Here is a 21,429-nt window from a genome sequence, read left to right on the forward strand (position 1 = left end):
CTTCTCATTTGCTTGAATAATGGCTGCTCCTTGCAAAATAATAACTCCTTGAGATGGCTGCTTTTGTTTTATCTTCCTTTGTGATATCGGGTGTTTTTCCAAGCAGATGTTCATTATTTGCGTGCTCAGAAAATCCCTAACTCTCTTTATGGTTTTCAGAGATTTTCTTTTCGTTCCACAAAGTCTGTTCTTGGTTCTGCTAGAAACCTAAAACATATGCACTTTCAAAGATTTAGGAATCATAAGTAAAAAAGAATTTTATATAACAGCAACAGTAACCTTGGTTTTCCTTTCTAAACAAGTCAAATAAGATGTTATCTGCTTAAAAAAGAAAGGAAAAAACTGATGGTGATTGGTTTGGATGCCCTTTGACAGCGTTAATCACGAGTAAGAAGATTATTAAAGACGTTGTGACGTTGCATTAATAACATACATGCTTTTGATGTCATAACAGGTAGTCGTTATTTGACCCTGGCATTGAACCCTGGCGGGAAATTAAGATTCAAGGCTGTGGCGTGCGTCATTTGCCTGTCCAGCAGGAAGCGCAATTACCCATCAATGAGCGCGCTGTTTATCATTTCTATTCCAGTCACGGACAGAGTGGATATCCTGCCTTCAGATGACAGAGATGGCGGCGCAACATTAAAAACAAAAAGTGCTTTTCCATGTTGTTTATGTGTTTTTGTTCTATTAACTGAGGCCGGAGGCAGTTAATGAAATTGTTTACGGTTCCTGTTGCTCTCGTAGTCGTCTTAACCGAGCCCTGCTGCTGCTGCTGCTGAGTCAGATCAGCTGACAAGTTTTTAAACGAGACAAATAAACCTGGCTCGTTAACCGTTGCTCTTTGAAAAGTCCCAATGACACAACAGCTCTTTTTTTTGTCTCCTGTGGCATAAGTGGCTTTAGTTTGAATAAGATTGGATGCAGGTAGTTTTAATAAATTCAAGACACATTATTGACTACTTTGAGTTCTTTCTGTTCGGCAAGACTAAATCATTGAAATAAATTCAAGCTCAGAAGAAGACTCAAGTTCAGAATAGCTGACACTCAGATTCTGCTGTCTTTTTGTTTGAGGATTTTTTTAAATTATTAATAGTGTTTATTTTGGGTTTTTTTGGTTTTTTTGGGGTTTTTTTTTTTGGTTTACATTTTTTGGCTGAAAAAAAAAAACAACACCCGACGGTTATGTTGGAGTGTAAAATATCCAGATTCTAACTTAAATGACATCCTCAAAATAAAGCTGGAGATCATGACATTTGTAGGAGGGACATGAATATGAAAATGGAAAAAATTGGGATTTGTAATAAATGTTTTAAAAAATAATAATCGCTGTTTGCTTGACGATGTTTGTGTAAAGTTTTGATTAGATCGGCCCAGATACGATACATGCATACATATGCTTTGATCGTTATAGCAACACATTATGTCAAACCCATCAGAGTTTTGGTTTTGTCTAATCTATAGCTTTCACAATATCAGATTCTTTCTAGATGATTACAGTGGCCACAGTAATTTGAAATAAGTTTATTAGAACAATGTTTATTGATCAGAGCTACCACTCATCTAATTTACTGTGTTTTGTCTTTTATTTGGAAATTGAAAAAGTGAATTAAACTCTGTGTTTGGAGGTGGTGAGAGCGTTTGGAACCACATGTGCACAAAAGCATAAAATAAAATTGAATACAAATGATAAATAACATATCAGCATTCTTAATGATCGTGGTTATTCTTAATACTAGTATTTCACAGTACCATTACTCTGTCTGACGGTTATAGAAAAGCAGCAAATATGGCCACCTAACTATAAAATGAATGTTGACAAAAAAAAAAACTATTGAATTAAATGGGAAAAACACAAACGAGTTCACCTTATTGCACCTACCCTTTTTATTCAAAATGTCGACATTTTTATAATCAGATTTCACCAAAACAAAGACCAGAGAAAATAACACAAACTGATGCCTCATTCATGACACTTGTACTTTGAGTTTATATTTGTTCACTGTCTGACTATATCACACTTGTTTCAGAAGTTTTCCTAGCTGACAGATACAGATTTTATTTTAAATATTTTTTAAATGTATCTACCCCTCAACCTTTCAGTTAACTAGTCCAGACAAAATAATTTTTAAGCAAAATTTCAACGTTTCAAATAAATAAATAAATACACATAAAAGAAGAAATGTGAGATGTTATTAGCAGTGGTGTCGCTGGTCATCACCAGTGGATTGTTGTTGTTGTTTTTTTAAATTTTCCTTTCTCTGTAAGACTTTGGTCAAATCAGCATCTGGTCTTAAATGTCACCCACTTGATTAATTGCCACCTTTGCACTTTCATTTGTCATGTATAGAGGGGAGGGGTAGGGACTAATATCACATCTGTTCCCGACAGGCAGTGCTATGGTAGTAAAATGAGTTTGTGTCAGGTAGTGCAATGTGTCTTTACTGCTTTAGATGAGCTGAAATCATGAATTCAGTGATGGAAAGGATAAAATCCTGGATAACTCTGTAAATATTATGTCTTGCAAAAATAACTGTAGAAAATGACTCAGCCACTCTGTCTTCTAAAATTACTCTTTCAGCATATTGGCAGAAAAAAACAGACCAGTGTATATCAACTTCAAGTCTTCATCAGAGTGTGTCACCAACACACAATCAGTCAGAATGAAACACCAGCCCTGGGTGGCAAACAGCTAACGCCTGTGTCAGACACAGGCATAAGTCTTGAGTCACCCCTTATTTCTTTTATATGCTGCAGGAAAACGGGATATAGGTGTAGTGATTTATTGATGCATTTCAAGCATGCATAGAAACAGAAGTTTATAAGGCAAATGGAGGTTTGTACAGAAAGAAATTTGCAGATTGTTCTTTGGACTTTTACCTGTCTCACTGAAGAACACCTGTCAGATCAGTCATCAGAGCCATATATCAGGCAGCTCGCATGTGATTCTCTGTCAACACAGCTGATGTTATTAACAGCGGTGTCCAGAGTAACATCAGATCAGCCAGTAACAAGTTGGAGTTTAGAAGAAGCTGGAGTCAGAGACTGGATATACTGCTGTGAAAGAGTAACGGAAAATAAACTGTTAGCAAAAATATCCCAACCTTTCGTACACAATGCTGCACTTTCTCTGAGTCCACCTTCCCACGGTTGTTGTGCAAAGCAAACGCACCCAAACTCGTACTCCCACATTAAAGTTCAATCTGTCTTTAATCTGTTACATTAGGGCAGATTATTCTTTACTCTAGGTCTTTCTCTGCTAGCCTTTTTTTTCAGCACGATCCTTGAGTTTAGCATCTACAAACAGAAATGTATTTTTTTCTTCATTTTTCTTCTTCTGGGCCTTCAGCAAAAACCTTCTTTCATAGAAACTAAATACTACCCTTGTCATAGCTGTGGAATTTTAATTGCCAGCCACTGCACCACCACGTTCCTGTTTGGCATTTTCTCAACTCTCATGTGATCTCAATGCAAAAAAGGTTTGAATAGGTCGTCGTTTCATCACCACCAAAAGAGGAAAAAGCTAAAAAAAAATAAAAATAAATCACTAAATTATTTCAGGGAGGATTGTGGTTAATGAAAACATGTAGAAACTCTTTACAGTTTATAGCGCTTTAACTGCTTGAAACAACACAATAAGAACCTCTTTATGCAGTTTGTGTTTTAATTGCTCAGCGGTCCAGAACAGTGGACCTGTTGAAAACTTGAGTGCGTCACTTTTTCTGTCTTTCTGACACCCCACATTGCTGCAGCTGGGCAATGCAAATCTTTTTTTCTTCACCCCCTTTTTCCAAGTTGGCACTGACTTGATAGGCTGACGGAGACCTGATGCGGTGTTGGTTGTTGCTGTCCCTTTTGGGCCGCGGGAGATTGAGCGCCTTATTGTGCCGCGCTGCCGCCTCATTCAAATGAAACCTCAGCTTATGAGATAACGTGCCAGACATTTCTGCAGGCTTATTCCCCAGCCTTCATGCAATCCTGCTGTACTTTGCATGGAAAAGACAGAAATTGACCAACGTGTCAGTGGAATAAAGCAATAAGAACCAGGAGACTTTTTTTTTTTTTTGCACGCATCTGTAAAGAGAAAAGACAGAGAGGGAAAGAGAAGTGTTGATATATCGATATAATGTGACCAGGTGATTGTACAAACAGAAGATTAGAGATGGAGAACTCAAGCTCAGTGTGTCTAATTGGTACAGATCAAACTGAGAAAGAACCTCTGCTCGTCAAAAACTGCCAGCGTCGGTGTTGACAACAAAAAGAAGAAGAAAGAAAGCAGCCATGTATTTAGGGATTTGCATGTTTTAAGGAAAGAATAGCAAACCCCTCCAAACAGCCTCCTCAGGATCCTTCCCCGCTCTGGAAGATCAAAGGTAGCTTGGTGTGGCCTCGCTCTCACAGGTCATCACGGTCTCCACCTTGAAACATTTCTGACAACCGCACAAGAAATGAGTATCTCCTTCAGTGTGGTCGCTCGTTATTATTATTTAAGCCTGCATGGATTGCGATAGGGGATACTTGTGATAATGATCATTTAGGATCATTGAGCAGCTTCGCAGATATGGCAGAGTGTGGAGTAAGTCATTTGGACAGTGAACAAGTGACTTTCGATTTGTAAGTTTGCTCACTTACAAAGAAATGGACCGTCTCACTTTTATGGTAGTTTCATGTTAATGGAGAGAGACAGAATATCAAAAAACAAAAGTTATAAATTGATTTGCACATCGTTGAGTGATACAAGTGTTCATTCCACAAGCATTGAATTGTTACTTGATGGAGGAACTCAAACCTTCAGCTCACTCCACAGATTAAGGTCTGGAGGCTGGCTAGACCACTCCATGACCTTAATGTGCTTCTTCTTTAGCCACTCCTTTGTTGCCTTGGCAATATATTTTAGGTCATTGTCATGCTGGAAGACCCATCCATGACCCAATAATCACACCAACAGTGTCATCTTCTTCTTTGTCAGCTTCTTGCTCATGTTTCTTGATGTCCTGTCCTTTGACAGCTCTTTGGTAGAGGTTGAAATGGAAGAAATTGAATCTTTTGTCAGCTGTGCTTTAAACATATAAAGAGTTGAGATAAGGAGTATCTGTAATTGATTGATTGTAATCTGTGCCACATGGAAGCCATAATCTGGATGGTTAACGGGATAAAATAGTTATTTCACTCAGTGCAAATCAATTTAGAACTTTCATGTAAAGTGTTTGGTTTCTGGATTTTTGGTTAATATTCTGTCACCATTAAAATGAAACTACCATAAAAATGAGAAAATGTTCATTACTTTGTGAGTAAACTTACAAATTCAACGGGGATACGACGGATTTGTCTGAGACTGTCATTCAGGAAAATACTTTAGCGAGCCTGAGCATGAGTATAAATGGTGACATTGCTGGTGACATTTATGTGTATATTGGGCTGGACAGTGTAATTTATTTCCTTTCTGATAACTTTCAAACTGTAATTATATGAGGCTATCCTGCAAAAAGTGGCAGTTTTTCGCATTTTCAAAATCTCTCATTTATATTGAGATAGTAGCTTTATATTCTAGTGGTTTACACCATCATCAAACAAATTAGAGAGCTGCGGTTTAATCCTGAGAGGGGCGAGAAATCCCTTTGGGATAGTGTCAGGAAGTGTATCCGTTTCCACAGAAGTGACTGCTTGTAAAAAAGGGAGCAGCTAAACATAACTTTTAATTTGTATTGCAATAAGTAGCAGTGTATGGCATCAACTAAAATTTAATTTGTGTTATTTATTATTGTATGTGAAAAAGGCCTACATGATGTTCTGAGTGGACAAAATGAATCTTTTAACAAAGTATTTCTTAGACCAGCAGTCCAAAACCTGAAATGAAAAGACTTTATTGGGAGTTAATGGCAAAACTGACTAAATATTATTATTTTTTTAACTTTCTGTAAAGTATTACTTCAGCTTTGTTTGTTGCTCAGTTTAAAATCTTAGCACATCCGTGTGGTTTTGCTGCATAGGAGGTTGTAATCGGTTCTTTAATTATAATGGTTCCGCATTTAAAAATTCTCACTGAAAGCATAACGAAGGAAAAACATCATCGCCATCTTTCACCACATTTATGGATTTCCTTGGACTTTAACATTTAACTAACTGCAGTTGCAGCTGAGGGAGGAGCTGTCAGTTGCTGAAAGCGATATTTCAGTCTGGGTGGAAAAGTTTCCAAAGCTGTTGAAATCTGTAAGAACTCGTAACAGGTTGTAGACATGATGAGGCACGATCATTGTCCTGAGGCGCCGAGCTGTTCAGTGCACAATCAAGATTGTCTTAGCATGAGTTTGTAGCAGAAGGAAACCATGTTTTTCTCAACTGGCACTTTTCTTTTGAATGTCAGAGATGCATATGCATGCTAAAATATACTCCAGGCGCTCTTAATGGGAGCAGCTTGTGGTTTATATCAGCGTAAAGGCAGCTGATTCATAGCAGTGAGGAGATGGAAAGAGTGGAGCCACGCTCCTTGCTTTCCCTCAGCTTGAGCCTGTTTCTGTGTGGCTCTCGTGTTGGTTTGCGTATGACTGTTTGAGTAGGACACAAAGGGTTAAACCGTCTGCTTGTCTTCCTTGGAAAGGGGAGAGGCTACTTGAATGGCTAGCTTCTACAGCCAGCCAACACATTGGCTAAAGCTGAGGGTGGATCTGTTGGGTCTGTGCTGCGACATGGAGCACACTGGAGGATCAGGAGTCAGTCAGTACACACAGTAAAGCTTTTGTGTATGTGTGTCTCTTTGTGTTTGTATGTGAGTGGGGAGAAAAAGCAGAAATTCAGCTTTTAAATGAACTTTGGTGATGGAGGCAAAAGGTCAAAGCAAGAAGCAGTTTATTTTATTTTTCTACTGTCTGTAAATCCTGACTGACTGACGTTGATAAGGGGCAATTATATCATTTGTTTTTCTAGCTCGGTGCCCCCCTTTAGCTTCCCTCTCACATTCTCATATTGCTGCTGCCCTCACCAAGCACACTCCTCGTGTGCCTCAGCAGCTTACCTCTGTTAATAAAAGAGGACAGGGGGGTACATGTTGTTTTGTTCATTTAATGGCAGACCTCGTGACACTAATGAAGACAAGCCGTTTCAACACATGCACACTGAATCCGAATGGTGCTCAGCGATCGCTGCCCAGCAGAGGAAACTGCTACAACAACTGCTGCACGTTACTCAGATTCATTGTTTCCTTTCGCACACATTCCCCTTGCATTTAATGTCAGTTCAGCCTCATAAAGACGCACATGCTCACATCTATACGGCCTCACCTGTAACGTACCCTCATTATCAGCCCTGCTGCTGAGCGGTTTTAATCTGACTATCGTGGATGAGGAGCTAATCTCAGCGGGAAGGTCAGTCTGCTGTATTTACCTCTGAGAGTCCTACATCTCCCCTTGGACTCATCGACAACACAGTGTGGCACATTCACACACCTGCCAATCCACACAGCCTCCTGTTACCTAATGACTGATTTACACGCATGCACACAAGCAAACATGTGTAAACAGCCGATCTGCAGACTTGAGTCTTTAGTTGAGCTTGTTTACGCCCAGGAGACATTTAGTCGCATATTTTTTGTAACCGTCAGGACGCTGCGATCTTTCAGTGTTTTCATTTCTCTTGCAGAGCTCTCTATTCTCCCAAAGAGAGGCCCGTGGATACATTTTCTGCAGCTGCTTTAGATCATTTGTTTATTCCGTGGCTGTTTCGGCCAAGAGCTTAGAAATACATGGATATTAAACACAGGCCATAATTAATAATATGTTTTTAGGTTATATCATATCATACATTCCAACACTTTGTGGTGTGTGGCAGTTTTATCAACATTAAGGCTTCAGCTAAATATTGTTTTCATTGAAACAGGACAAGGTTTCTCACAGCCTGAGGAGGATAAAGCTGCAGCAACACAAGCATAAAAATGCCTTTACAAAACATCCCAGACCCAAATGACGAGCTAAACTAGTAACTGACATTTAGATTAAAACATAATTACTTATTATTGACCTTCATAAATAAACTCTGAAATAATTCTCCCAGCATTAATTAAAAAGACACGTTGGTATGTTCTAATGAGCCAGACAGTTTGATTTATTATTTGCCACATCTTAAAGATGGATTGTTTGCATTTTATATTAGTTTCTTTTAAAACCGTTTTGGAGGTGCACAAAATTATGACACACACTGGTCTGTAACACTGAGATCAGAGATGTGGGAGAAGAAATCTTCATAAAGGGCTGCTGAGATTTTAAAACATTTGGACAGAAGTTTGGAGCTCTATCACTGATTTCCAGTCTTTGTCAGACGAGCTCCAGTACTTCTTAATCAACAGCAGGTTTCATTTGATTTTACTGCCTTGCAAGCCGTTCAGATAAATTTTAAACATGTGAAGTCAGCATTTAGGTCTGTTTGGTAAATCCTAAATTCATACTAACTATATGAGGTGGACATTTAAGTATTTTTAAGCATAATTGTATTGCAAATAAATAGCAGATATTGCTATTGAAATGTATTAATTAGTAAAAAAACAAAACAAATCTTTTTAACCCTTTAATCCATCATTTTCAGCTTCTTTGTTATTTTTCCAATAACTTACAGACTATTTAATCTTCTCAGCTGTTTGCTAATTAGTTTTCATTAGCCACCGCTGCCCTTTTCATTATAACAACTATTACAGTCGCATATTAAACGTTTTTTATATAGCACCTTTAAAAAAACAGTCCTTTTAACGTACAGGCATGAGAACAACAGTAAAAGATTAGATTTAATCAGAGAGCAAACATAAAAGTTCACAAAAAACATGAAAATGTTCCTTGACTGATTAACTTAATCTTTCCATGTACTGCTTGGAAAACAAGATAAATACCACCCAGGGTACAAGTATCCCTGGTTACTTGTGGTCTTGTGGAGATTATCATATCATGTCTCCCAAGCACTTCAGTTGCTTAGTCATTGTTTTCTTACTTAACTTCATGAGCTTGGATAGTGCAAAGCTTAAATGACAATAAAAGGGATTGCAAATAAACTCATTTTTAACCAGCCCTCACGTGCAAAATACTTGCATACTTTAAATGCCAGTTTCTCCCCTTTGTCTCACTTTCACCAAGCCTTCTGGAGAAGTATTTTTCTTTGGTCGACTTGGTATTGGATCCCTGCTATTTGTATTTAGTATGCTCCTTGGCCAATGGCAGATGGTCCTCGGGGCTGCTGGCTTGCAGAATAGGGAGGGATTTCACTCCTTCTGACAGAGATCTGATCACATGAGGTTTCTCCAAGAGGTAAAAGTTCAGTGTCAGTGGGGACTAATCAGAACATGTAGGTGTTTGATTTTTGATAAGCTCCTTTTCCTGTCCTTTCTTTAACTCGTGTCATCTTCGTTTCACCTGCAGCACACTCTTTCTAACCTCATCCTCCTTCTCCAATCCTCAGTGTGTCCTGTTCAGTGCAAACATCGGGCCTGCACCAAAGATGACCAGTGCTGCCACAGCCAGTGCCTGGGCGGCTGCCTGGAGCCCAACTCAGCCAGTCACTGTGTGGCCTGCCGCGGCCTCCAGCACGAAGGTACCTGCGTGCAGCGCTGCCCAGAAAACCACTTCACCTACAAGGGCTGGCGCTGTGTCTCATTCGAATTCTGTCAGAATCTGCACAACACATGCAAGCGGGAGAAGGAGCGCAGCAAGAGCACGGACTGCCGCGAATACGTCATCCACAACGGCGCCTGCATCCCCGAGTGTCCCTCTGGCTACACGACCGTCAACTCCTCCTCGTAAGTGCACACGCCGTCAGGCTGAGAGGCTCTTAATGGCCCATAGAAGAGCCACTGGATCAATGAGGCTGCAAACATAAACACACAGACCCCAACGATATACATTTACCTACTCAATGGTTTTGTTACACGATGCATAATTTTCCCTACAAACACGTCTAAATTTGTCTAAATTGGGTTGCATGTTGCTAAAAATGCTGCGATACTTTCATTTACCAGTGCATTTATAATAACTGCAGGCTGACTATTGTTAGTGAGCAGACATCGCAGGAATTTTGTTATGATGGTTTTTTTTGGCACAAAATGCGAGATTGCTTCAGGGCGCTTTTTTTTTTCTTTTTAGTTAGAGGCAATCAATCAGAAAGATCTTTCATCCTGCAGTAACATGAAAAAACAGAAAATATTCAACAAATTCAATGTGGAATTAAAAATAGTCGGTCGTGTTGCTGCCACTGTGTGTGTTTGTAGCACACCATGACGGTGCAGGAATTGGTCTTCTTGCTGAGCTCAGACGTTGCTCTGTGTCTGTGTGTGTACACAGACACAGAGCAACGTGCACACACAGACACAGAGACCTCTTTTTCTTTCTGTGTGTATATTTGTGTGTTTGTCAGACACCGCAGACAGCTAGGTCAAAGTGGTACGGCACAGCAGGGAGCCGGGCACGTCTGCATTTCTGAATTTGACTCAGTATCCTACATTTCTGTGTTGCTCACTCGCTCGCTGTGTACCAGCCAGACGCTTGTGTCTGCACTGCAGCGTGCGATCTTTATGTAAATGCAGACACTTGTGAGTGAACTGTGTTTTCCCTTTTCTCTAGCTCTGCAGTTACCTCAAATAGGTGTTGTGCTTGTGCTGACCTGCCAGTGACCTTCGCTGTGTCCCTCTGACACCTCCGCTTACTGTGACTGGGCTGTCCACAAGGGTGGGTGTGCCTGTAAGCACAAACACTCCAGACAGCCGAAGTCTTTCTGCTTGGGCAAAGGCTGAAAATGCAGCTCGGTCTTTCAGGACACGTAGTCGTCTGTTACAGAACCACTGGCCAGTGGTGAAACATCAGGGGACAGGCTGTCAGCACCCCGGGTGCTTGGCCTTGACTCCCCTGGCTGGCTGCGGAGAGATAGAGGGCGTGTCTGGCAAGCAACACGCAGCAACAAAGTCCATGCAGTCTGTCAGTGATGACAGGAAAGGTGGCAGTGCCACTGCTGCCAGGTGTACGGCGTTATGTGTATTTCACCTTTATTAATCCACAGATGATTTGCCAAGCACATAATCTCTGTTTGAACCACATGCAGCTTCACATTCATGGAGTTGCATGCGGTACATTCACACCTGACAGGTCATCTGAAAGCAGATCCATCTCCAGTGGAGTAGATGAGGTGCTTTGTTTGAAAACACCAGTGTTACAGCCTCGGGCTTCAGACAGCTTTAAGCTTTCATTTTCAGGCAGTTTTCTATTCTTTGCTTTATATTATGTGAGTTAGTGTCATCTCACACACACATCATCCCATCTCTGGCTCTAAGCACAGAAGCCCGACCTACATGCTGTTCAAAGGTCATGCCAATCAAATGAAAGTGGGCTTAATTGGTGGTCTGCCTTAAATGCAGAGGAGCTAAGCAGCTTCTTCCAGACGAAAAAGGAACCAAGGCACTGCACTTTTGCTCATCACAAGATAAGCAGCGATTATTTTGATATGCAAATCATACAAAGACACCCTAAAATCTAGGGATTAAAAACTTGGAGCTGGAAATATGAATAATAGGTCCCCTTGAAGTCAGAAAAAGGGTGAGTGTGTAAGTATATGGATGATAATTTATATTATTATCACCAAAAACCTTTAGCAAAAATACTGAATATAATATTTAATATACCTTTAGTTTTGTGTATAAAGGTTTTAAAGAGACGGCGCATTTTCCAGCTGCAGCTGATTTGTGGCGATTCAGCTGTACTCCCATTTCATCCTTTTCACTTTGACTTCCTTTCTGTTCCCTTTTTTGGTTCCTCCTTCTCAATGGCGTCCTCCTGCTGTTGTTGGCTTTAAACTAAGCTGTGGAAATGAAAGTGCTTTGAAGGATAAGCAGTGTACTCAAAGGTGTGATGAGTGTCTGGGCTGAAAGTGCAGATGTGGCACTCGGGAGGGAAAAGGGTCAAGGGTAGTTCAAGGCGGGTTTTGAGCCAGATTAGATAATAAAAGAGAACAAACCTTCCTTTACTCACCGGCATGAGTAAACTTCTATTTTATTTGTTTTTTTAGTCATTCTGGCTTTTAAACTGTTGTCATGTGGCTGGTTTGTTTTGTTGAAAGCTGTTGTTAATTTCATATACAACTATATCAGTGCCAAAGCTCACAGTGTGTACTTCATTTTTGAAATATTAAGTATTTATAGTCTGTAAATGAGTGATTACCATTAAAAGCGTACCAGAAGAATCCATTATTTGCCATTTTTCTCTAATTGTCCTGCCTGCTTAATCAGCTGTTACTAAACAAAGGCCATTCTCACCTCATAAACCAGGACAATGACCTGGAGCAAACAGTCCGCCATCTTCTAATCCTCCACTTTAATCCCTTCAATTTGAAACATTTTCCACAGCAAATGTGTGCCGGCTGTAGGATGTCTGTTCAGTAAGCTGAGAGGGAGAGAAAAACGTGCACAGATGTACTCTGTTTGTGTTTACCTATCAAATATGTTTTGGCCTTTTTCCACTGAAGAAAGAAAGAGGGACAGAAAAACGGTAAAGTAACAGATTCTGTGCCTTGACTGTATTTGGATCAGTCATGCTTACGTGCATAGCCTCACAACAAAAGGCTGATTTTGAGCCAGGAGAAACCTTTGCCAATGCCACTCCTCCTCTACTGGATGTGTAAATAGACATGTTTACTAGCAGGGTTGTCATATCACCTTGAAATATGACGTCAGAGTTGATTTTGAGACGTTTGTCTGCTGTCCAAAAATCACTCATCGCAGGTTTAAGGTTTTAGTATTTCCGTGTGTGTGTGTGTGTGTGTGTGTGTGTGTGTGTGTGTGTGTGTGTGTGTGTGTGAGAGAGAGAGAGACAGACAGAGAGAGAGAGAGAGAGAGAGAGAGAGCAGAATATAATTCAAAACTCATCTTGTTCCTTCTCCTGTTCTTTAGGCTCAACTGCACTCCCTGCGCAGGGCTGTGCCCCAAGGTGTGTCTGGGTCTGAAAGTCGTGGACTCGGTCACTGCTGCCCAGGAGTTAAGAGGCTGCACCATCCTCAACGGGAGCCTGGTCATCAACCTGCGTGGAGGAAGTGAGTGTGTGCGGTTTGTTTGGCTGAATCAGATTACATCGTGCAGCAGATCAGCACAGCAGAACAACAAACACAGAGATGTTGACATTGCAGGAAACCAGGAAGATACTCCAGAATGTACAATCAAACAACCAGCAACGTTAATTAAAGAGAAAATAAAAGCTATGGGAACTCTGGAAAACATAGATGTGTGATGATTTTTGAACATTTTAAAAGCTAAAATAAATTTTAATAGGAACAAACAGCAAGCTCATAGTTTCATTTAGATTTGATGTACAGTGGTGCAGAAGTTCCTCTTCATTTGAAAGTTAATGGATGTGAATATTTAATGCAGTCATTAAAATATAAACGCTGTGCTGAAATCAATCCAGTTATATTATTTACAAAGTAAGCCTGCGATTTAATGGGAAAAAGATGAAAAGAAAATGGGAATCACAAATGAATGAAAACAGTTTGTTGTGTGTCTTTTATGAGTCATGCTGCAGAATCGGTAGTCAGTTTTTAAAGCTCATGTTTTTTTTTGTTTTTTGGGGGATTTCTGTAGACAACATAGCTGCTGAACTGGAGGCCAGTCTGGGCCAGCTGGAGGAGGTCACTGGCTACCTGACAGTGCGACGTTCCTACGCCCTCGTCTCCCTTTCGTTTTTCCGTAAACTCCGTGTTATTCGTGGAGAGGAGCAGGAAATCGGGTGAGACTCTTTCTTCTTAGCTGTTCTCATCCTTGCCATGTCCTGTAATTATGAGTTAAAAGCGGAAGGACTGACCTTTTCAAAATGTCTTTTTGTGGTAGCCGTTTCTGGTTAGACTTTCCCAAATCATACACGAGGCTTCGTTGAGACGAAGTGGAAGACGCCTGCAGCACAATGAGCTGCACTTACAGAAGAAATAGCAAAGGACAGACATGATATAAATTGAAGACTAGCCATGCTCAGATAACCTCCTGCTCATGTTACTCAAAGGAGCTTTTTGTACCCTCAGCCAAATGTCATGTATCATTAAAGTATGTTCATGCTGTCTTCACTCTTCTTTTCCAGGAATTATTCCTTCTATGCACTGGACAACCAGAACCTGCGGCAGCTCTGGGACTGGTCCAAACACAAGCTGACCATCCAGCAGGGGCGCATGTTTTTCCACTACAACTCCAAACTCTGCATGTCTGAGATCCGCAAGATGGAGGAGGTGACGGGAACCAAAGATCGTCAGGTCAAGAACGACATCGCCTCTAAGACCAACGGAGACCAGGCTTCATGTAAGACCCTCGGCCCTCGAGTCGGCTTTTGCAGGATGTTATTATAGCAACGAAAAACACCGAGTCGGGCTTGGTACATGCAAACATACTCATAGTTATTGTTATGATGGTCATTTCCTGTCCTGTGTTTGCAGAAGTCTTCCTGCAGACCTTTTACCGACATTGTGTAACTTGTGTAGGAACAACCAACAAAGCAAAGCATTCATAACCGCTATGCATGGTAACTTGGTGATCTAGGCGTTGCTCTGATTGTGACCTTTCCATCCTAATTCATATGTGTACGAGCTGGTTAACAGGATGTTATAAAACCTGGCACCAGCATGGTGCCTCGACATTGCTGGACCAAAGGTTTGACTGAAGAAATTCATGATTTCTCATCAACCTGGGAATTTTATCTCAGTTTCGTCAAAAAAATAAATAAAAATCTCCATAGTCACTTTTCAAGTTTTACATTTCCCAAGTGGGGTCCATTCTGTACCCACAGATCTTCAGTCTGTGTAACTTGGACTTGTGTTTATATAGTTGGGATCTTGATGATCAGCTTCTGATTGGCCCTGAGTCTCTTTTTTACCCCTCAGCTGTAAAAGGCTGATGGAGTGTTGTGTCACCCTCACTTTGTGAATACAATATTTCTACAAATAGACAATGTGAGACTTTCAAATTGACGTCATAGGTGGATCTAATAGGAGGGTGATGGGGGTAAGACTGGCGGCCATCAGGGTTTTTGATAACTCTTGAGTTCAGGTAGATTTCCTGTCATCCGTGTTTTACTTCTGCTGCAAAGGCCACAGAAAACATTTGAATGCCAGAGCAGTACGTCTTCATAAATTGAGCCACAGAGATGCACAAGGCCAAGGTCGTCTTTCTTTACTGACATGTTAAAAGCCTTCGTTTTTTCTTTATCAAAGACCTTGATAAATTTGGTAAACATGTAGGAGTGAAGCTGCAGACAGCGGCGCTGAGGAGACCTTTGTTGTTGTTGTTGTGTGCTGGAAGACTTTAATTGTATGTCTGCTGTGCTTTTGAATTGTTAACCCAGTTTTGTTAGTTCTTTGTAAGCAAGAGATGTGCTTTTACACATGTTCAGCAAAGCAAATGAAAAAGGATTTAGTTTGTAAGCTGAAGAAGAATTTAAGTTTAGAAAAGTACAATTGGCTGAACAAGTGGAGTTCATGAAGATCTTCTCACAAATGAACAAAAGCAGATATGATTCCTTAGTTTTCTCCAGTCAACAGAGATTTAAAAACCTGCATAATTACTCATTATCTTTAACCTTCACTATTTCTGTCTTATGTGCTCTCAGGTGAGAACCACGTGCTCAATTTTACCCAGATTCGAACCATGAGCGATAAGATAATGATCAAGTGGCAACCTTTCTGGCCGAAAGACTTCAGAGACCTGCTGGGCTTCATGGTGCTGTACAAAGAAGCGTGAGTTCATCTCGAGTCATCAGTCAGCCACTCTCACAATCAGACTCAGAATCTGACTCGGCTCTTTGCCAAACCAATATTGTTCTAAGCTGCTCAGATACTCTGCAGAGGACAGCAGAGATACAGTAACTTCTGAAAAGTATGTTTTAAAGCGACCAGATCAGTTTTAAAGAACGTTATTGTTTGTCTGTACTCACACATCTGATACATGCTCACCAGTGTTTACTGGCCCCTCAAAAGTTTCCTATAATTAAAAGTGATCCCTATAGACCGATAAAATCTTAAGATAACATCCTGGAATACCCTCCTTTCTAACCAGAAGCGCTGTGAGCGTCACTCTAACATCAGTAATCTTATATGAGCAGATTTTCCTCTGTAGGCTGTTGAAATAAATCGATAAATTATTTTTCTTACAACAGACCGTTTCAGAACGTAACGGAGTTTGATGGGCAGGACGCTTGCGGCTCCAACAGCTGGGTGATTGCCGACGTGGACCCTCCGCGCCGAGCCACAGACGGAGAAAAAGAACAGATCGAACCGGGTCATCTAATCTTCCCCCTAAAGCCGTGGACACAATACGCCATTATGGTGAAAACCCAGCTCTCGGCCTCTGACGAGAACCAGGTCCACGGAGCCAAGAGCGAGATCATCTACGTCCGCACCAATGCCACAAGTAAGTGTGATGAGTGGATCGCAGCTTCTTCCACCTGAGTATTGCCTTGATGTAGTTGAATTGTGAAGTATATTTTGATTGAAGACTGTGGAGTTGATTTAGGAGACTTTGTCCTCATGCAGGAACTTTACTACCTGCGACTGTTTTCCACTAGTTTGTTTTTTTAATACCAAAAATGTTTTGTGACTCTACCTTAACATTATAACAGAAGCAACTTGTCAGGGTATTATTACCAACCACAGCACTACTCAGACATCAATGATGTTGCATTGTCAAGCCTGTTCTGGACCTGAATCTAAGGACTGTCCTACCAAACCAGGCATAAAAATTGCTCTGTGTAATCTAAACATGGAAACCACTGCAAACCTAAAGCTAAAGATGTATCAGCTTCTTCAAAAGCAGGTCATCGGCTGTGAAATTCTCACAGTGGAAAAGGTCAATATCTTGTCCTGTACTAGAATTCAGCTATTTTTAGGCTCATCCCGCGGTGTTACTATCATTGACTGGTGGAGTCAGTGTTGTGTGTGTTGCTGTTGCCAAAATGTCCTTGGCACAAGAACAAGGAGGAGGAAGACAGATGGCATGATTTGCTTACAGTGCCACAGACCTGCAGGGCCTTACCGCGTGCAAGGTGTCCGTATCAGTCACTCAAGCAGCCATCACCGTGCTCTTCCCCACTGCTTAATTGTACCTTGCCACCCACAGATCTCGCTGTGTGCACCATGGTGATGGCCTGTCTAGCTAGCTTCCTTTTAGACAATATACGTTTCCTTCCAGATGAACCGCATGAAACATGACATCTCTCGCTCACATGAAGTAGGCTTCCAGCAGAGGCGCATCACTCACACAGACAGCCATGTCAAGCAGGGTTTTGGGTTTTTTTTGTTTTGTTTTTTTTACCCGTCTGGCAGGCGCTCCGGGTTCCTGGCCTGTGTCAAATCTAACCAACAGGGCAAAGCTGTCATTACAAATAAGCTGTTGCTGGTGAATCTTTGTCAGACAATGTGGTCTGACCAGTGTGTGGCAAGAAACAAGGACAACATAATCACAGTGTGACAACAGAGCTCAGGTCTCTGCAGCTCCCAAGGGTTCTGTCTGGCGCCCCACTTTTCTCACGTACACTCTCCTGATCAAACACTGGAAGCTCGGCAGCGTCATAACGATACTCCATCTCAGGCCAGAACACTTTTGAGATCTGAAGTGTCTCTTGTTCTTCCTCCTACTCGAAAAATCTACGTCACACTCAGAAAGAAGGCCATGTGTCAGCGATCAAATACAGGGCGATGCCAGTCACTGATCAACCCACAAGCTAGCAACCTATTTTTTCTGATCTGCAGGGCTTTTTGTTATCAGCTGACCACAACTGATACAGATTCCAGATCATGAAACCAGATGTTAAAGAAAAACAAACTTGCAAAGCTGTCAGATTTTTCCCCCCCACATATTTACTAAACCTCACCAACAACACACACTTGTATAAATTACACACACACCCCCAGCAGTTAACTCAGTGTCAACATCAGTGCATGTGACACCACAAAATAATCACCGGGGTAATTACAGTAAACTAGAAGCAAAGCAATAGCTAGTTGTTTCAGTAAAACTGTCATCAAATTGCAGCTGAATGAAAAAGTTAAAGCTACTGCCGAAAGCACCCATGAAAAGTTCGATCTTCATTCCCCGTAACCTGAAACGCTGGGCTCTGTGAGAGTTGCACGTTACAAGCATCAAACTGTAATAACAAATAACAAAACTGACGGGGAATACCCTGAGCAGGCAGCTGCTGGTCACAGAGCCAAACTGTGCCAGTAAGCGTGTTTCAGTATGAAATGCAAATTGGATAGAAAGAGGACTCCTCGTCCTGCAATAACAACAAATGCAGATGATCAAACCGCAGCCCGATCTGTGGAACAGTGCAAGTTTTCATCTCAAAGAGAGTAGAGAGTCTCAATATAGACTCATAGAGAGAGTCATAAAATAGACTCGTAGAGAGTCTATTTTATGTAAATTCAGATTCCTGGTGCTTTTAATATGTGTACATTGAAGCGAGATGTTCCTAGTTCATTAAATGTGAGTGAGGGGGAAAAATGAATAATCAGTAGAAAATTACAGTGAAAATAGTCAAAACTGAGTTTAGACATTAACCAGACGGTCCTTTGCAGCAGATAACCACAATCTTCAATAACTTCGAAACTGTTTTAATCTGCTGAAACGGCAGCTGCTGTTTGGGATGCAACAGGCCTGTGTTGAGCAGAGTGTACAGGGTGCAGAAAAGCCAAATGTAATGTCCCCATAAGTATGCAGGTTCTCAGGAGCTTAAACTTAGCTGAGTTATGGTCCTGCAGATAGCAGTGCTAGGTGGTGACACGGCCTGGATCCAGCTCTTTAATTTATGCACCAATATATGGAAGAACATGGTGTATGTTGTCTGTCTTATTTATTCATTCTATTATGCATCTATGTGATGGTAAAATAGTGGAAAGACTAATTTCCTCCTGGCAAATTTCAGAGAATTCACAAATACAGGAAGAAAGTAAATATAGAAAAGTAATTTTTTTTGGCAGCAATTCTGGTAACAGGTCATAGTATTCACGTCCCGCAAACAGCCATCCATGTGTTGATAAAACACTCTGGGCAAAAAACAAAGATTTCCCAAATTTGGGAGTCTGACTATCTAGGGAGATCATGAATGACTAATTGAACACATCACTAACAATGAGTAACAATCTCAGTATTGTTCTTTTAATGTAAAGTCATAATTTAAGTATTTATTAAGTCTTCTGTGTATTTCTGAACTGCACTCTTGGGATAAATAAGGCGATTTATTACTCGGTGTGCTTAATATACGTGTTGCTTCATTTTAATCGGCTACTTCTGTGATTTTCCCCCCAGAACCGTCGGTACCGCTGGACCCCATTTCTTCCTCCAACTCCTCCTCCCAGATCATCCTCAAGTGGAAACCTCCCAATGACCCCAACGGCAACATCACTCACTACCTGGTCTTTTGCCAGCGTCAGCCCGAGGCCAGCGAGCTTTACAAGTTTGACTACTGCCAGAAGGGTTAGCCACATTGTTTGTGGTCATTTTGTGTTTGTGCGTCTGCTTCTGTGTCCGACACGCTGAATGCTTTTCATTAGCTCGGGAGCTCGTCTCAGTTTAAGGCTCTTGACTACTACAGGCTGCTGCAGTCTACTCGTATGACACAGTAAATATTTTGTGATGTAATTCTTCTTGATGGCTTTTGTTACCTTGAAGAAAGGAAAGTGCTGTGATAGTTTTATTTAACCTAAAGTGTATTTATTATGGCAGGGCAATTAACTGAATTTTATCTATAGTTGTTGTTTTGCTTTTCAGTTAATTTGAAAACAGATATCTATCTTGTCACCATCTTAACTGGCAGGTTCCTCTTTGTTTTATTGTGCCGGTCTCTACAGATAACTCCTGTGCAAGTAGCCCGACCAGTGAGAACACAATGGCTTCACTTTCAGCACCTGAAAACAAATAACTAATAGATTTGCTGAATCTATTTTCAGAATAATGCTTTTGTTTTGTCTCATTAGCCAAAGGACCAGTGACCTTGGGTCATGGTGAAACGTATATCCACATTTCACTAGAATCACTAATTCCCCTACAGTTTTGGTAAGAATTTGATCAGACTTGCACATAATAATAGGTCTCCACGATAGGTTCAAAGTTCAGGTTAAATATGTCCAATAACCTCTGAATTTGAATGCACTCTGCCCCAGATGAGCTACTACGTCATTGCTGTTCTGGTATTGAAAATCCAGCTTTTGTCTTTACAGCCGTGTGAGGGAGTCTTAACAAGTTTCCGTAGGTGAACCTGCACAAACATCATTAATGGTTGTTGTACTACCCTTTCATTTTTGTCTGACACTTGGGGTCTCTCCCTCAGTCCAGTGCAGGCTCTATGCACCAGAGCTGTTAGTTAGCTGATGACTTGGGACTCATTCCCTCTCCACGGGTTCATTATCTCAGGAAGCCACTGTTTCCTCCATCGGCACCTTTGGACCTCCTGTGGTGAAGGCAAAGGATGGAGGAGACCAGTGGATGAAAGACAAACTGAATAATCAAAAAGAAAACACACTGTTTAAAATATATTTTAAATGATGTTCCCAAAGGAAATGAGTCACCCAAACCAAAACACTGGCCTGTTTTTTCTAAAAGTCACTAAACAAGGAAATGAAATTGAGTAAAGTTGTGTCTTTTGTTAGGGCTGCAGTGCATAACTGAAACTAAATGAAACGTGGTACTAAAACAGCCATATTCTTCATCCACTTTAACTCCAATTCAGGAAGACTTCATATCTTAGTTGATTTATTTTGGTCGTAGCCCAGCCTGCATGTGTGCCTTTCCATCACTGCCCGTCTGTGTCAACGCAATCGCTCCTTTTTTAAACTCCCATAACGCTCGCTCATACAGAGATGGGAGTCTGCAGGGAGGTCGTGTCACTCATAATTTATCTCCAGCAGAGAGAATGAGGACCTGGGGATGACAGTGACAGACATGCCACCGGGGCATGGGGGGTGCGAGGGGTTGTGCATAAGACTGTGTTGTGTATCCGTGTTTATCGCACCTGTCATCCCAAACTGCCTGGCTGAAATGCATTTTTATTCTCTCCTGACTACGTGTCACTAGGGATGAAGGTGCCATCACGACTGCCCACTCAGGTGGACAGTGACGAGGAGCAGAAGTGGAACCAGACAGAGGAGCAGGGCCAGGGGACACGATGTTGCGCCTGCCCCAAAACCGAAAAGGAGCTCAAGAAGGAAAAAGAGGACTCAGAGTACCGCAAAACCTTTGAGAATTACCTACACAATGAAGTCTTTGAGATCAAGTAAGACTCCTGACAACAAACCTGCACAGGAACAATAACAGTCACTAAAAATGTCCTATGTTTGTTTGTTTGTTTGTTTTATTGGCCTGACTTTTTAAATCATTTTTAAAGGGTTGGATGCACATAACAAGTAATGTGGTTTCTGTGTTTGAATAACTTTAAATTTGACCTCTGT

General features: G+C 41.1%; 1 protein-coding gene and 1 long non-coding RNA gene across 3 annotated transcripts in view; one reads left to right on the top strand and one right to left on the bottom strand.

The window, feature by feature from the left end:
• insra (insulin receptor a) overlaps window positions 1-21,429 on the top strand; it is a 54,528-nt gene that overhangs the window by 23,419 nt on the left and 9,680 nt on the right. For both annotated transcript variants that reach the window (XM_082513279.1, XM_082513280.1), the window contains exons 3-10: window positions 9,436-9,772; window positions 12,908-13,047; window positions 13,592-13,736; window positions 14,082-14,296; window positions 15,600-15,726; window positions 16,146-16,399; window positions 19,292-19,459; window positions 21,056-21,254. In XM_082513279.1, coding sequence (XP_082369405.1) covers window positions 9,436-9,772; window positions 12,908-13,047; window positions 13,592-13,736; window positions 14,082-14,296; window positions 15,600-15,726; window positions 16,146-16,399; window positions 19,292-19,459; window positions 21,056-21,254 — 1,585 coding nt within the window. The remainder of the gene's footprint in view (window positions 1-9,435; window positions 9,773-12,907; window positions 13,048-13,591; window positions 13,737-14,081; window positions 14,297-15,599; window positions 15,727-16,145; window positions 16,400-19,291; window positions 19,460-21,055; window positions 21,255-21,429) is intronic.
• Window positions 9,759-12,886, bottom strand: LOC309693766. Its single transcript, XR_014272702.1, has 3 exons — window positions 11,645-12,886; window positions 10,605-10,882; window positions 9,759-9,840 (listed from the first exon to the last, which is right to left on the bottom strand). It is a non-coding gene; the product is annotated as an uncharacterized lncRNA (long non-coding RNA).

The sequence above is a fragment of the Aulonocara stuartgranti genome, assembly GCF_965226115.1.
Source record: "Aulonocara stuartgranti genome assembly, chromosome: 18".
NCBI classification, from domain to species: domain Eukaryota; kingdom Metazoa; phylum Chordata; class Actinopteri; order Cichliformes; family Cichlidae; genus Aulonocara; species Aulonocara stuartgranti.